The sequence below is a fragment of the Eleutherodactylus coqui genome, chromosome 11 (genome assembly GCF_035609145.1).
Source record: "Eleutherodactylus coqui strain aEleCoq1 chromosome 11, aEleCoq1.hap1, whole genome shotgun sequence".
In the NCBI taxonomy this organism is placed as follows: Eukaryota; Metazoa; Chordata; class Amphibia; order Anura; family Eleutherodactylidae; genus Eleutherodactylus; species Eleutherodactylus coqui.
The window spans coordinates 43,272,587-43,287,877 of NC_089847.1; the positions used below are offsets into that span (position 1 = coordinate 43,272,587).

The window sequence follows — 15,291 nt, forward strand, 5'->3', positions numbered from 1 at the left end:
CTGTCATTGAAATGAATGGAGTAGTGGTGCACACGTGTGTCCTCCACTCCATTAATCTCTATTCTTGAGATCGTTGGGAGCCCCAGTGTACAGACTACCACAAATCATAAAGTTATACCCGATCCTGTGGATGAGTTCTTTTCTTAAACAACTATATTTGTGTTATACGGTCCATATAGCTGACTACAGAAGTGTGAGAAGTTTGGTTTACTACTGCAATGAGCCCTGTGGATGTCCTTGCCTTGCATTATGATACTGGGCATTGCAAGAGCACAGTGTTTGTACTCTTGTGCTCCTGGTGGCTGACGAGACAATGGCTGTCTGCTTGTAACCCAGAGTCATTATACAGCCTGGGAGTCACATTGTAACTCATCAGGATCCTGAAAATGGATTGTGGGGCGGTTGGAAGGGGCACTGGAGGGAGTCACCCTTTTACGACTTAGATGCAGTGGCCAGCGAGACATTTAAGTGGTTAAACAGCTGTGATTGGAGTTGCCTCCGATCAAGTCCATTGCAGGCGGGTATCAGCTGTATAACACAACTGGCACCTGTCAGGTGAATAGCAGGCTCGGCTTCCGAGTCTGTACCGTACGTTCACCACCCTTGTGTGACCTATGGCATGTATAAATACACATCATACAGGCGTTAAGAGGGTTAAACCTTTGCCATTTACCAATAAGAGACAAGTTGAACCTGTCACTGGTTTCATGCTGCCTGAACACATATGCACAGCGCCCGGTGTACGTTTTATTTCGAAACACAGCGACGCTTCAGAATTAACACACTTTAAAGTTTTATTCGGCACGCAGCTCTGAGTCAAAGCGGCAGGTTACGTCCCCCCCCCCCCCCTCCACCCACGGCATGTAGACTTTTACCTCTCTCCCTATACACAAGCATGGAGTGGAGCTATCAGTCAACATACTGGAGGTTGGCAGAGGTGGTGCAGCCCGCTTCTTTACCTCAGAGCTGCGTTCCAAGTCAAAACGTTAAAAAGTGTGATGATTCTGAAACCCGCTGCGTTTCAGAATACCACCACACAACGGGGGCGCTGTGCATACCTGTGGTGGTTAGGGTCAGCGTGAACCCAGTGACAGGTTCGCTTTAACTACATACATTTGTTACCCACTTACAATCCATGCTCGCAACGGTGAACCTTTCCTTCCACACATGAACACACGCTTCATTAAAATCACATGAAAAAAAAACAAAAAAACTTTGAATTCAACATTTTTATGTAAAACAAAAATTTTATTCTTTTTCAAGAAAAATTCATGAGGAAGAAAAAAAAATATACAAATAATAAAGTAGTTCTCTTGATGGCGTGCATTGCACTTGAAATTGACTTTCTGCTTTCCAATCTGTAACAAACTGAGGAGAAACCGTATATAACACATCATACAAAAAAAAACAAACCATAAGATCCTTTAGGAATGTAGGGACTTTACAAATACCACGATTCTGCTGCACTGATCTAATACTGAATTACAAGTACAACTGGGTATACAATAGATACTGTGACGGAGAGATCTTCTAGCCTTACTTCAGCAAAGGTTTGGGCTTTGTCGGCCAGAGCAGAGAAGCGGTGTTCATGGATACGGCTGTCAGGAGAGGAGAGAAAGTGCAAGTAGTTACATGAGGATGGTACATATTCCTGCACAAGCACAACAAGCTCACAACTGTAGCTTTCCCAAAAAGTAAATGAGACCGCGGGGGTTATGAGAAGTGCAGAACAACGCCTGCTATCCTTCCTCTAATGCATCAATAATTTACAAGCCACGACTATTGGTATTCAGGGCAATTCTCTACAGCGATATCCAGAATGTGCGCCGATAACGTAAGATGGAACGCTCATTAACATTTAATATACCGCATTTACATACGTCCACACCCTGGACTACCCAGCAATGTATTCATTATACTACATGCAACACAACAGTGGGCTGCACACACGGCACAAAGTCAGGATGGCTAGCGGCATGTGACAACTGCATGCAAAACCATGCTGTGTTGCAAAGGTTGCTTTAAAGGGAACCTATTTGGGAAACTCTGACCACTATGAAGATACATTAGGAAATTAGCATAGAATTTAAAAAAATGTATTCAAGGGTAGGTTGGTGCATTTGCATTAATTAGTAAATCTTTCACAATGAGCGGTGGAGACCGCTGACTTGCAGATTCAAAGACCAGGAGCCAATGGTACGGTACGGGGAATGTATGTGGAGAGGGGAGGAAAGCTGCGATCACTGAGCCAAGGATATGACAGATCCTCTTTAAAGCAACCCTCCGATTCTGGACAAAGATGGCTGCACCACTTCTTCAACTACCTGACAGACTGTCGATGCATACTAATACAGACTATGAAAGACACTGCATACTGTTCTGACTGACCAGCACTGTTTATCTGGGCAACGCTGATTAATCAAAGCAGCCTGCAGCGCCTTAAGGCCCCTTTACACGTAACGAATATTGCTCAAAATTGTTTCACACGAACGATATTGAGCGATCTAATCGTTCAGTGTGAACGCAATGAAATTGCTCTCTTGTCGTTAGCGGTTGTTTGAGCTGGCTTTTAAGTCAGCTTAAAAAACCCTGTTGGCTCGCTGGCTTCTCGTCCCGTGTAAATGCTCCCTGCTCAGCTCTTCCCATAGGAGGTGAAGCGCTGAGCGAGAAGCGGACGAGAAGTCAGCGGCAAGTCTTTCATTTTAAATGCTCCGCCTCAGCGGTGACGTCAGCACTCGTGGAGTCGTGTAAAAGACTGTCCGCCCGTGTAAAAGGGGCCTTTAGACTAATGATGCTTATGAATGCACATTGTGCATCAGGTAGTCAGAGAAGCAGTTCAGCCATCCTTGTTTTCCAGGACTAGAGGGTCTCTTTAAGGAACTGTATCAAAAAATGACCTATTGTATAAATTAAGTTTTTATGTTAAACATATTTTTAAAGAATTTTTGGTCATTTTCTTATTTCCAATATCACCATACATATTTTTTTTAATCCTAAGATCCAGCAGTTTTCACACTGAATATCAGGCCTAATAAAAGTCAGTTTTGTAGAGAAAACTTTTCAGCAGTCATCTGATTAGCATTACAGACAGGATTACAATGAAGGCTAACCCCTCTATATAGATAACACAGGATCTACCATTCACTTAAGCCCCATTTACATGGGACAAATGTCGGGCAACCTACGCAAGTATGTGCAGGAATGAGTTCAGGCACCGCTTGCCCGACATTTGTTTCGTGTAAATGGGCCTTTAGGTGGCGATTGTAGGTCACCTCTTCCTTCCGGATCAATGACATTTGAACAGGTCACAAAGCATGCCTACAATATTCTCCCATAGAAATCAATGAGCCCACTCCTGTCTATTGTATCTATTGGTCATTTCTAGGTTTACTGTTCCTTTAACAGGGGAGCACAAATACCTATACCGTGAAAGTACAGCATCATGTCCATAATACTTACATGGGGTGGGTAGGAGACCAGGCTTTTCCCCCAGCAACGGACGTTTTGCAGGTGAGTGAGGTGGAAACCCAAGGAGTGGGGGTCTTTTAGAGGGCATAGCCAAAAGTGGTGGAGGTTTACCTTTTGCAGCAGAGATAGCTAAACAAAGGAAAGAAAAGAACACGCAATTAAACAACTGCAAAAACATACAATACAGGGCATGCTAAACTTAATTGTTTCTACAAAGTATATGCAGCATATGGTAATTACACCAGAAAAAAAAAAACACAGGATACAGAAGCTGCTCCGAGGACAGGTACTCAATGGGGAATAAGCCAAAAACATGTTTATCATGTAGAATTCAAGAGGATGGAAACCACAAACTGAATAGAGTGAAAACCAGTATACAGCTGCTTATGCCAAAGGCAGGTCAAAAGAACAGTCTTTTGGGCCTACACTTGGCTCTTATAAAGTTGTGGGTTCTTTACAGTATACATTTGGATTCTAACCATAAACATGGTGTGAACAGAGCCTAGTAGCCTCTTTAGACTGTCCGAGTCCTTGGTCCAATCTAACAAGTCCCGATTGAAATTCATGTTGATCGGTGCTCGTTTCATCTGTTGTAATTACGGCTGCTCGCCCCCAATGCTGGCTGTATAGCTCACCGCTCACACAGGTAAATGTACATCCCATCAGGAAGCATTTTTATGCCTACTGAACGATCATAGGACAAACAAGCTTTCGTTCATTCGCCGGCCAAGCGTTGGTCCTTTTGCACAGTTGGACAAACGAGTGTTGGGAAGAATGTTTAGGCGCGATAACTGATCTTTGTAAAAAAAAAAAGAAAACCCTTTAGTTGTTCCTTTTCTTTAGTCTGTCTCATGATAAGTATGCGGCTGATAGCGGCTGATAGCGGCAGCACGGAGTGCAGCACTCTACTGTTTGCGGTTAGGGATGGCCACCTATCACAAAAATCACTGGTGCCGATGATGTGACTGTCTCTGTTGACGAAAGGAGAGGACAGGTGGCACATTAAACAGTGGAGTGAGACAGACTGTATTTGTGGGTTTGATGGGAAAATATCAGAAAAGAGCAGATATTACTTTTTCTCACTTTGCTTGTGAATAGTGATGAGCGAGCATACTCGCTAAGGGCAATTGCTCGAGCAAGCATTGCCCTTAGCGAGTACCTGCCCGCTCGAGACAAAAGGTTCGGGTGCCGGCGGCGGGCAGGGAGCTGCGGGGGAGAGCGGGGAGGAACGGAGGGGAGATCTCTCTCTCCCCCCTGCTGACTGCCGCTACTCACCGCTCCCCTGCGCCGCCACCCGAACCTTTTGTCTCGAGCGGGCAGGTACTCGCTAAGGGCAATGCTTGCTCGAGCAATTGCCCTTAGCGAGTATGCTCGCTCATCACTACTTGTGAACTATTTTCAGTGTATGAACTGGGAAACGTTCACGGTGCATACACCGAATGCATCTATAGGGCCTGATTCACCCGACGTCCTTTTGGGATAAAATGATGTGTCGACATCCCTATTTACTCCCTTCACTTTATAGATAGCCTAGTAAACTACGCTATACTACATAGAAAAAAATCTGTATAACGTGCAGTCGAATTATTTTATTTCTCACTATAGGGTAATATTTGGAGGTATGTTAGGAAAGCCTATGGGCATATACCTACAATGAAAGTCTCACATGAAGAGTGAACAGTGATTTTAAGCAGAAATTAAACAGCCAACCTGGTGTAGGGAGAAGTCCGGTGGAGGATCTATCACGTAGGAGAGGTGGCTTCCCCATGGCCATTAGTGGACTCCTGCCTGGGGTAGGGAGGAGTGGTGGAGGCTTGGCTAGTGCATCAGGAGAACCCACCGCTGGTATATTCGCTTCATAAACAGCGCTGACACCATCTTCTGTGTGATCTGTCTTCTTAAAGCCTAAATAAAAGTATGTAAACTGATTAATAGGGTTCGTATCAGTATTAAAAAGGACCCGTCCGATCTTCCGACACGTCTTTTTTGTAAAGACTTTAAAAAACCTGCCATTTTGAACAATTTGGTCTTTGTCAAACTTGCTCAGATCCTTCTGCTTAGCTGTATTTCCTGCTTCCAACACGTCGACCATAAGAACCGATTCTTCACTTGCCGTGTTCTTTAATAGTCAATAAGCCAACATTCTACAAACTAATGTTACATATTAAATACCAGAGAATGAAGGGAGATTCATGATGGTGTCACGTCTGTATCTGCTCGTTCTCCATATTTAATTCATGCTCCATCATTTCCCAAGAACACTTGCTGCCTGCCCATTCGCCTGTCAGCTGAGACCGTCGCTATAGGCAGCCATTCTCAGATTCTACATATAACTGGTAGGGCAGATGTTATACACTATTTTGCTTGAAAATAGGTAGACCAGCATAAATGTATTGGTAATTAAATGTGCGCAAGTACAATACTGAAATCCTGCGTCTGGCTAGAGGATTGTCAACATCTGGCATAGACAGATGCCAAGCACAAATATTACCACTTGCTGTCTTGGGTGCATCAACCATATCTGTGTTTTAATTCTCATTTTAGGTTTAAAACACACAGAAAAGTGAAGCGGACAAGTCATTTATTCTATCACCCCTTCCCTGCAAAACCAATCAACTGTCACACGTATGTACTCCAAGATACTTTTCTTTTGCAATTTCTCTTTATGCCGTCCCCATAAATGAAGTTTAACCCTTTCCAATCCACTGTCTGACGTCTAAAGACATTATGATTTAAGGCTGTACAGCTCCGATGTTGGAAGACGTCCATCGGGGTTCTCTTACTGTATATTGCCAGCCTCTCTGCTGTCGGAGCCTATCCAACGTGTCACCTCATGCAGTACTGGCTTTAGCCAGCAGATAGCGCCGTTGTATAATGGTAGAAAAAGAGTAAGCCCCCTAGGAAAACCAGGATACAAATTGGATTGAAAAGGGTTAATCTTTTCGATCCCATAGTGCCACTGGGTATTATTGCAAGAGGGCAGAGTCCACAGGTTCCAAGTTAACCCCACCCAAATGTGTAGTTATCAGCAAGTGGAAAAGCAAGAAATACAGATTATGGCTACGAGAGGAGGGTCCTGAAAAAATAAATAAACACCAACGGATCATAATCCGTATAGTTTTTAATGTGGATCCGCAGATTTTTAAGCAGTCTTTAATAAGGTCCTGATCATACACCCTAATTTTGTGTATGAAATTGATTTTCTAAGCTGATCCAGCTGCTTTTAATGGTTGTGTTGTTGAAATAATTAGCTGATCACTGCACTTTCTTACAACCTGTGTTAATATGATAACCAATGTCATAAACAACAAGGGTGCAAATCACTTTGGTGATTTGGTAAACTGTTGGTCCTGAAAAATCCCTGTCAAGTGCTGGCCATTAAGGGTATCCCCATGCCTTGAAACTTACTGTCCACTGCCTGTTGTCAAGTGAAGTCCATCTCAGGTTAGTTCGGCTTAACACTTAGAATTCACGGCCTGATATCGCCCTCGCAATCCATGAAAAAACCCTGGATGCGAGGCGTTTTCATATAAAAACAGCCTTGCATTACTGCGGGAAATCCCTTCATTCCCATGGAAAATCCCTTTACCCACGGCTGAAAGGATTCCCCACAGGGCGATGATCTCCCATTATTTTCAATAGGGCCAGTGCTGCTGCCGCCTGTCCCATTGACAACAATGGACGATATCACAAAAAAGAAAGGACATGTTTTGGTTTTTATTTCACGTAGCATCGCAGGAGTGAAAACATCGCGAATGATTATGAAACTATTGAAAATCAATGGTTGTATAATTTTGCGTTTTCACTCACTCTCGCATCGGGAGAAAATCGCACAATTTTCTCGCCAATGTGAAGGCCACCTAACAGACATAACACGGAACACGGAAAATGGAGGAGGGTGATGACTCATGTTGTCAATAAAAGTCTATGGAGAGGAGAGAGGAGGTGGCTGAGGTAGAGGGAAAGATACTCAATGTGCTACTGCTAATAGTAAGAGATTGTTTACTATGTTACAGCTACTGGAATCACATGTACACGGCTCATGATTTCTGCACAATGTCCTCCATCGTGTGGGTATTTGTGCGTGTTACAGAGATTTAGATAGCAGAAACTGCCATTTTCTCTATGTGAAGTGTAAAAAAGCTGAAATAACAGCTAGTCTGCACCCCCCAGCTCAGAGAAAACTGAAAATTAAAGATGAAGCCTGCAGAGGAGAAGACTGGCGATAAATGCAGGAGGCAAATAATATAGTGTCATTTCCTCATGTACACACAGCAGCTTTTTCTTAAAACTCATCTGAAAAGACAAGACTGCTTTCAGGCCCTAAGCATGCAACGAATGGGCAGAGCAGGAATTCTGTGAGCTGCAGTCAAGAACTGCAGAGCAGGAAAAGTTGTCAGAGAATAAGGCATGGTTTTGCCAACTCATACCGCAAAGTTCAGTAACATACAGCAGTGTAGAGAGCACCTAGGAAACTTGTGGAATTTGAGGAACCAGAGTGAAGGAATTAAAGTTCTGGTATGTTGAATGACCCTAGTACGGTATGTACATTTTACTAATCAAACATTTGGCCAAAGATTCACTTTAAGGCTTCTTTCCCACAAGCATACATAGGCCGCCGTTTTCATGCTCCGCCGATATACGCTACCAACTGCGGCGTTAAGGCTCCTGAACAGGCGCACAAATCTAATGTTTGCGCGCTCGTTCACACAGCATGGGCCCCAGGGCATATACGCCGAGGCTGCCATGCTGTCGCCCCTTTCCCCTCCCTCCCCTTCGCAGGCTCACCTTTGCTCTCCTCCCCCTCGCACTTTGCAATAGGAGGGGGCAGAGCTAAGCACCACCCTGTCCTGCCTCCTCCCATTGCTGGCTGTGGACAAGGGGCAGAGCTAGGTTCCCTCCCATTGCAAAGAGCGAGCGGGGTGGAGAGCAGAGAGAGGGAGGGAGCATACCTAAACTCCCTCCTACCTCCGGCCACGGTCATGGGCTCCCATAGGAACCCATGCAGCGCCCGACGTATTCCGGCCCAAAAGATAGTTCCAGGACAATCTTTTGGCCCGACGTAAAAACGCCCGGCGCTATATTGGCCGGCCAGGCACTTTTACGTCTCAGGAATACAGCCATGTGATCTGATGCACTGGAATCCAATGCATCAGATCACGACGATATCGGGCGGCCGTGAAAACGGCGTGCCGATATACGCTCATGGGAAAGAAGCCCAAAAAAGATGAGTTTTGATTTGAGCAATTCATGTCATCATTTAGAGCGAAAAAAAAGATAAAAGGAGAGACACTGCTAACCTGGGGTTGGAAGGAGCCCCCCGCTTGAAGGCCTGTCTCCAAGTAAAGAAGGTTTAGGCTGTGAAATATAGGAATTCCTGGCAGGAGTGGGAAGGAGAGGAGGCGGCTTCTCCAGGAGTGACTTTGTGCTTTCGTACGCAGTATTAGGCTGTTCAGTTGTATCCGCTTCTTCATAGCCTACAGTTTAACAATCATATTAAGCAGAGAAAGACATGACGTATCACAATAGATCAAGAGTGCAGGTAATATGACCAGAAAAGTACATTGTGGATACAGATCCAAATCATGAGCTGTGATCAAACCACAATTACTTCTAAGCAAAACAATAAGATCTATTAATACTACGTGAGATCTATGGTTTGAGGTAACAAACACTTGATTTCCTTTCTTAATTATTTTATCCGGATGGAGAAAATACAAAGGGAATTGTCCAGGTTTAGGCAATAAAGTATTCCTGCATCTGTAAAAAAAATATTTTTGATCTGATTTCAAATTTTTTGGGGTTTTGTTTGCTTTTCTGCAATCATAAAACAGGGTTGACTTTAATCATTGGCCAAACATTGTAGTAAGTTAACATGTGAATGTTACTTTTAATTAATGTGAGGATGAGATGCAATTAGTTGTGTAATATTAAGCTGTTCGTTAGATTTTTTTACTTTAACCCCTGAAAAGACGGGGCCATTTATGGACTGAAGGACCAGATACACTTCTCATTTATAAACAGTAACCTGGATTGTATACCTTTTTATTATGTCGTATCGTGTGTTGACGCTACCGAATGATCCATTATTTTCCGTAGGACGCCTCACTTTCTATTTTAGCAATTTGAGGTATGTATAGGTTAACCTTTGATTTTTACTAATTAAAATTATAGATGTGGGTACAAAAAAAAAACAAAAAAACACTCCATTGCAAAGTGTATATATTTCAAGGGCCATTCCAGCGAAAACTTTTCTCCCTCACCCATCACACTCTGGACATTTTCTATGTACATTACAGTCACGTCCACGCAGTATCAGACACCATCTTAATGCTCAACTTTCTCCCTGCTTTCTCTTCCTCTGTGCTGTGCTTGCAACCCCATGATACACCTAAACAGTGTCCCATAAGGAACTAGAGCCAGTACCATCTCTGCCTGCTGGGAGGACACTGTAATTATCATTACCTTCTACATTCACCTAAATAAGCTAAAAGGCCACGTATATACGGTCAGGAAGGCTAAAGTGTCATCTATTTCATTATAACTGCGGTGCAGGAGCCTGTAATCATCAGCACTAACTGTGATAAGGTTTTCTGCCTCTAGGTGAAGAATCTGTGCAGTATAACCCATGCTGTTTCATTCTACAAGAATTATGCTGACTTCTTGAGAGAGCACAAAGCCAAGTAAATCCCCAGATGGTCACCATGAGATTACATGACAACGGAAAAGAAGGACTCCAGGAATTTTCAGATAGGAAGGGAAAAATCCAACAAAGCAATACTAGCTGACATATAAACTAGAGAACTAGTTACAGAATAAGAAAAAAAACAAAAACAATTTTCACTGGAGTGGCCCTTTAAAGTTGTGACGTACCAAATAGGTGGATTTTATGGGACTTTAAAAAATCATTTAATAAAATATTTTATTTAAAAATGTGTTTTTGTGTATTTTTTTCAACAATGTACAAAACCTCATTTTTATTTTTCTCCACATTTTGATTTTAACTTGACATTTCTTTTAACCCTTTCCAATCCAAGTTGTATCCTGGTTTTCCTAGGGGGCTTACTCTTTTTCTGCCGTTATACAACGGCGCTATCTGCTGGCTATAGCCAGTACTGCATGAGGTGACAGGTTGGATAGGCTCCGACAGCAGAGAGGCTGGCAATATACAGTAAGAGAACCCCGACGGACGTCTTCCAACATCGGAGCTGTACAGCCTTAAAATCATAATGTCTTGACGTCAGACAGTGGATTGGAAAGGGTTAAACCTTGTTTTTATTATACTTACAACTTGCCAGCATAATTCTGCGTATTTGTATATATGCTTAGAAATAAGCACAGGCGCTCGCTCCTTTTGTTTTTTCTCCTATGCCACCCATGACATACAGTTTAGCGTTAGGTCATTAGGTATTACAGTCAGATTTTGGTGGGTTTGATTTATTTTAGAGCAAGTTTTTTTTATAGGTTAAACTGATTACTTTCTAATGAGAATTTATTCCTAATAAACATGAAAAGTGCAGAATTGTTTTTTTTTTTTTGTGTCAAATCAAATACATTTAAAAATTTCACAATTTTGTATCCAGGGTACATAAGAGCATATCGGAAGACGTGGCAAAAACGGTGGCACAAAAACAGATAAAGAACGGAGTATCCGTCCGTTACAAGCAATAGGTGTAACATACGTTGACAAGTGATTTGTTAGGCAACGAGCAAGTTATAGAAGGAATGTAGTCTCGGTGCAGGGGGTGAGCGGGAGGGAGAGGGGATTGGGCGTGTACGTGTGGTGGGGTCAAGATGGCAAACATTGAGTATACCTTCTAGCTCAGTTATCCTGGTCTTCAGGTAGTCGCTGATTGCGTTCAGCTCTTCAGAATATAAATATTTGCCATCGCTTAAGAGGAAGAGAAGGTGTCTAATGTCCAGAGGGACATTGTAAGATTGATAGAGTGCCCTCTCCAGGTAGTCGTCCGCCAGATCAGCCGCTTTGTGTGAAATCTCATTACGCTCCTGCTGTTCACGCTCGCCAAAAATTTTCCCAAATGCCTTAACTATGAGAGCCAGGGCATCCTCCATGGGCATATTACGGTGTACTACAGAGGAGAGACATAACTTACTGTGTCAGTCTGGAACTCATATCTATGAAAAGCATTAAAAATCATGTAACGTGTTGACGCAATAATGTGAAATGTTGTATTTAGAAAGTGTCATTTTTTGGGTTTCCTATAAAAGACTAGGACATGGCACTGCCAAAACATTCTACTTGGGAACAAGGAATTTAAAGCTTCATTTAAAAAAAAAAAAAAAGAAAGGAAATGATTGATTTTAAGATTTAAGAATATTTTTACTATTATCAGTATCGGAGCAACGGTAAGAGGGGGAAAAGGGCAATAATAAAAAGGATGCTCTGCAGTGCTCCGAATTTTATTTGTCAACCTTAATAGCGATTGCATTTTATGAGGTGCGGTGGTGGTGGGGGTGACCTTTTATTCTTAGAATGGGAAGTAATTTAGAAAAGTGACATTGTATGTTATACAGAGAAATTAAAAGCGGTATTTACCACTCCGGCGGGGTGTCTATAAAGTGGCTAACAAAATGTGACAAGTCAAAAATCTGTATTTACTGCTTTTCTCAGGGTATGTGATTAAAAGGCTTGTCCAGCTATCATAAAGAGCTTCTCAGCAGATGTCCGCTGCCCAAGGCGCTGACCGATTGGTTGTTTTTTCAGGCCTCTATTTTAGTGTACAGAGCTGAAAACAGACAGCGCTGTATATTGTGAAGTGGCCAAATATGGTATTGCTGACACAGCTCCCATTCACTTCAATGCCTGTAATACTATGCCGGGCCACTGCACATTGTATGGCGTTGTACATAAGCAAGGCAAACAGCTGATTGGCTGGGGTCTTAGCTTTTCATAACCTACCCTGAGGATAGGTCATCAATCTTTCAGGGCTGAGAAATCGCTTTAAAAAGGGGTATTCCGGGGCTCAACAAACTCTTCCATGGCCAAGGAATGTTGTAAAATAAAGAAAGAAGCCTCCTTCTCACTGCTCTAAATGGCCTTTGGTCCAGTACAGGAGCCATCATTGTGCATATGACCACTCAGTAAATTGCAGGCTTCAATGGTCACATGTAGTTCATATCACCGCTGAAGCCTGTGATTTGCTGAGTAGTCATGTGCACAATGAATGACACGTGACCGCTACCATTTCCTGCTCAGAAAGAATGGCAGTGATCTGGGCTCCTGCTCTGAATCAGTATGGCCAGCTGCACACGACCAAGCCAGATTCCGCATGCGGAAGCCCGCAGCAGAATTTGACTCTGTGCCCAGCTGACATTCTTTTTCTGTACGGTGGATGGACCGCATAGCGAGCCGTTGGACATGTGCAGTACAGTTTTTTTTCTTTAAATCCCTGCTTGTCGCGCGGGTACCCGCGACCTTTTCATCATTGCGGAAGGGCTGCGGGTTGGACGGCTTCCATTGACTTCAATGGAATCCGCACTCAAATAGAGCATGCTGTGATTTTTCCTCCGCGAGCGGAAATTCTGCTCGTGTAGAGGGAAAAGCGCTTTTCCATAGCCTGCTATGGAGGGTATTTGCTGCAGAATCTGGAGGCAGACGCCCGCTCCGGATTCCGCAATGCAAATCTGTCCGTGTGCAGCCGGCTTATATTTTATTTTACAACCTTGCCGGACGGCAGAGTTCATCTGTCGTCCCAGAACACCCTTTTAAACCACAGCTGGACTGTTGATGACCAGTAATGCTCTTATGTAGGTTTCCTTAGGGGGGTTAATCTTTTGTGCTGTGAGGTGAACAGTGTCGACGTCCTTGCTGCGAGTGTTATAGTCTTTATGTATAGCTACACTTACTTTTGATAGAGTCATGAAGAATGATTGCAGTGCAAGAGGACAGAGCTACATTTGACTGTTCAACTAGTATGCAAAACGGGGAGCCATCATTTTTAACCTCCTGGAGGGCGCGTGTGAGGCCAGACTCTGATGTCAAGTATATCATCTCCACCACAAGGCCATGATCCTGTAATCGATGGCCTATGGCAGTGGCGTACTCCCTTTAAAAAGAGAAAATGATTGTTATTGGCAAAAGACAGACGATAGGTTTTAAGCAGTGAGACCAGGTTGTGTAATGTTGTCCTAGTAGGAAAAGGGACAGTGTTCAACATGTGTTCCATTACTGTAGTATATTTTTAGTGTGTGCAAAGCTATGTATACACTAGGTCATCTGTTACAATGAAGATATAGTTTTAAAGGGTTCTGGTGTTATGTTTGTACTATGAACGTGTTGTATTCCCATGCTTACAAGAAGTTTAAAAAGTTTATAAACAAAAAAAAAAGTGCATAATAAGATAACATAATTTTCAAGTCAACAGCAGATATTTTCACGGTCTGTTGTGATGACAAATATACATGTAGATGGAAGTCGGCCATTGTGAAATATCTGAAATTCCAGCAATCAATGAATCCTCTCCATAAAGGTAAAACACACAGATAATAATCTCTTATTTGTTATTTCCAAACCAAAAATTCCAGTGGTCATTTACATAACAATCAGCATCCTCATGGATATGTCCTGTATAACTGCTTCCACCTACAGGCCCATTTAGACGGGACGATTGTGGGGCAAACGATGCCGACACTCGTCCGCGCACATACTCGCTCTTGTGCTGCTGCATGGGAGCTAGTATCGCTCCCCTGCCCTTCTCCATTGACTTAACATAGCGGCCGTTCAGTACTCAACGGCTGCTATTTACACTGAGCGATCAGCTCATCGTCCATCGTTTATGCTGCATAAAATCCTGATCGCTCAGTGTAAATAGCAGCCGTTCAGTACTGAACAGCAGCTATGTTAAGTCAATGGAGAGAGGCGGGGGAGCGCAAGGAGAGAAATTTCCTCCTGCCGCCCCGCTGTGAGCCAGCAATACTAGCTCCCGTGCAGGTGCATGGGAGCTAGTATGTGCGGGTAGGAATGTTGGGCATCGTTTGCCCAACACTCGTCCCGTCTAAATGGGCCTTAACGTATGAAGGATTACTTCCCTGTGTGCAGCGCAGTCCTTCCATTTCTAAACCTGAATGTGGAACAAATTTTCTATGTTCAGAACAGCATAATGAAAAAACAGTTTGGTACGGTGTTAGCCAGTAAAGCAAAATGTGATTGTTCTCAGTAAGTGAAACCAAGTAATCTTGTAGATACGATACCTTTTAATGGCCAACAAAAATACATGATGTTATAGCAAGCTCTTGGACCTAATGAAACAGATCTTGATGGGGCATTTTATATATATATATATATATATATATATATCTCAGACAAGATGAGCAGAGAAGTAAATACTTAATCAGTCCACTGGCAAGGAATGTGACAGTTTTATGATCTGTACATTGGTGCCAGGAAGTGACAGGCCTGTGTGTTATCTCTCCTTCAGTCTTGCACATAAGGAAGATGAAACAATACCTCTGCAGCGCCACCTACGGGATGTCAGGATTCCTTCAATGATTTAGCAAAGCACCACTTCTGGGTGCCACCATTCCACGGAGGGATGATACCTTCCCCTGACCCACCCCCCGACCTCCTTTATGCCACTTTTGCATAAACTTTTCTACAGAAGAAAAAAAAATATTAAAAAGATTCCCCCAAAAATTGTGTGTGCAGGAAACCTTATTGTAAATGACGCAACTAGCTTGCTTGAAGACGTCTTGGAGGCAAATGAAAATACATAAAATTTCAAGACTAAACAATAAGTTATGAAGTTGGTGATGTCCTGCATTGCAGAGATCCCCCTTTAGTAAATGGAATAGTTGTAAATGTCT

General features: G+C 43.0%; 1 protein-coding gene across 2 annotated transcripts in view; it reads right to left on the bottom strand.

Annotated features, from left to right (window-relative positions):
• Positions 1 to 1,214: 1,214 nt before the first annotated feature.
• Positions 1,215 to 15,291, bottom strand: part of LOC136582722 (nuclear receptor coactivator 5-like) — a 35,079-nt gene continuing 21,002 nt past the window's right edge. For both annotated transcript variants that reach the window (XM_066583933.1, XM_066583934.1), the window contains exons 7-12: positions 13,336 to 13,535; positions 11,283 to 11,558; positions 8,769 to 8,945; positions 5,179 to 5,373; positions 3,460 to 3,597; positions 1,215 to 1,598 (exon numbers count right to left, since the gene is read on the bottom strand). In XM_066583933.1, the coding sequence (XP_066440030.1) occupies positions 1,537 to 1,598; positions 3,460 to 3,597; positions 5,179 to 5,373; positions 8,769 to 8,945; positions 11,283 to 11,558; positions 13,336 to 13,535 (1,048 nt within the window). In that variant the 3' untranslated portion in view covers positions 1,215 to 1,536. The remainder of the gene's footprint in view (positions 1,599 to 3,459; positions 3,598 to 5,178; positions 5,374 to 8,768; positions 8,946 to 11,282; positions 11,559 to 13,335; positions 13,536 to 15,291) is intronic.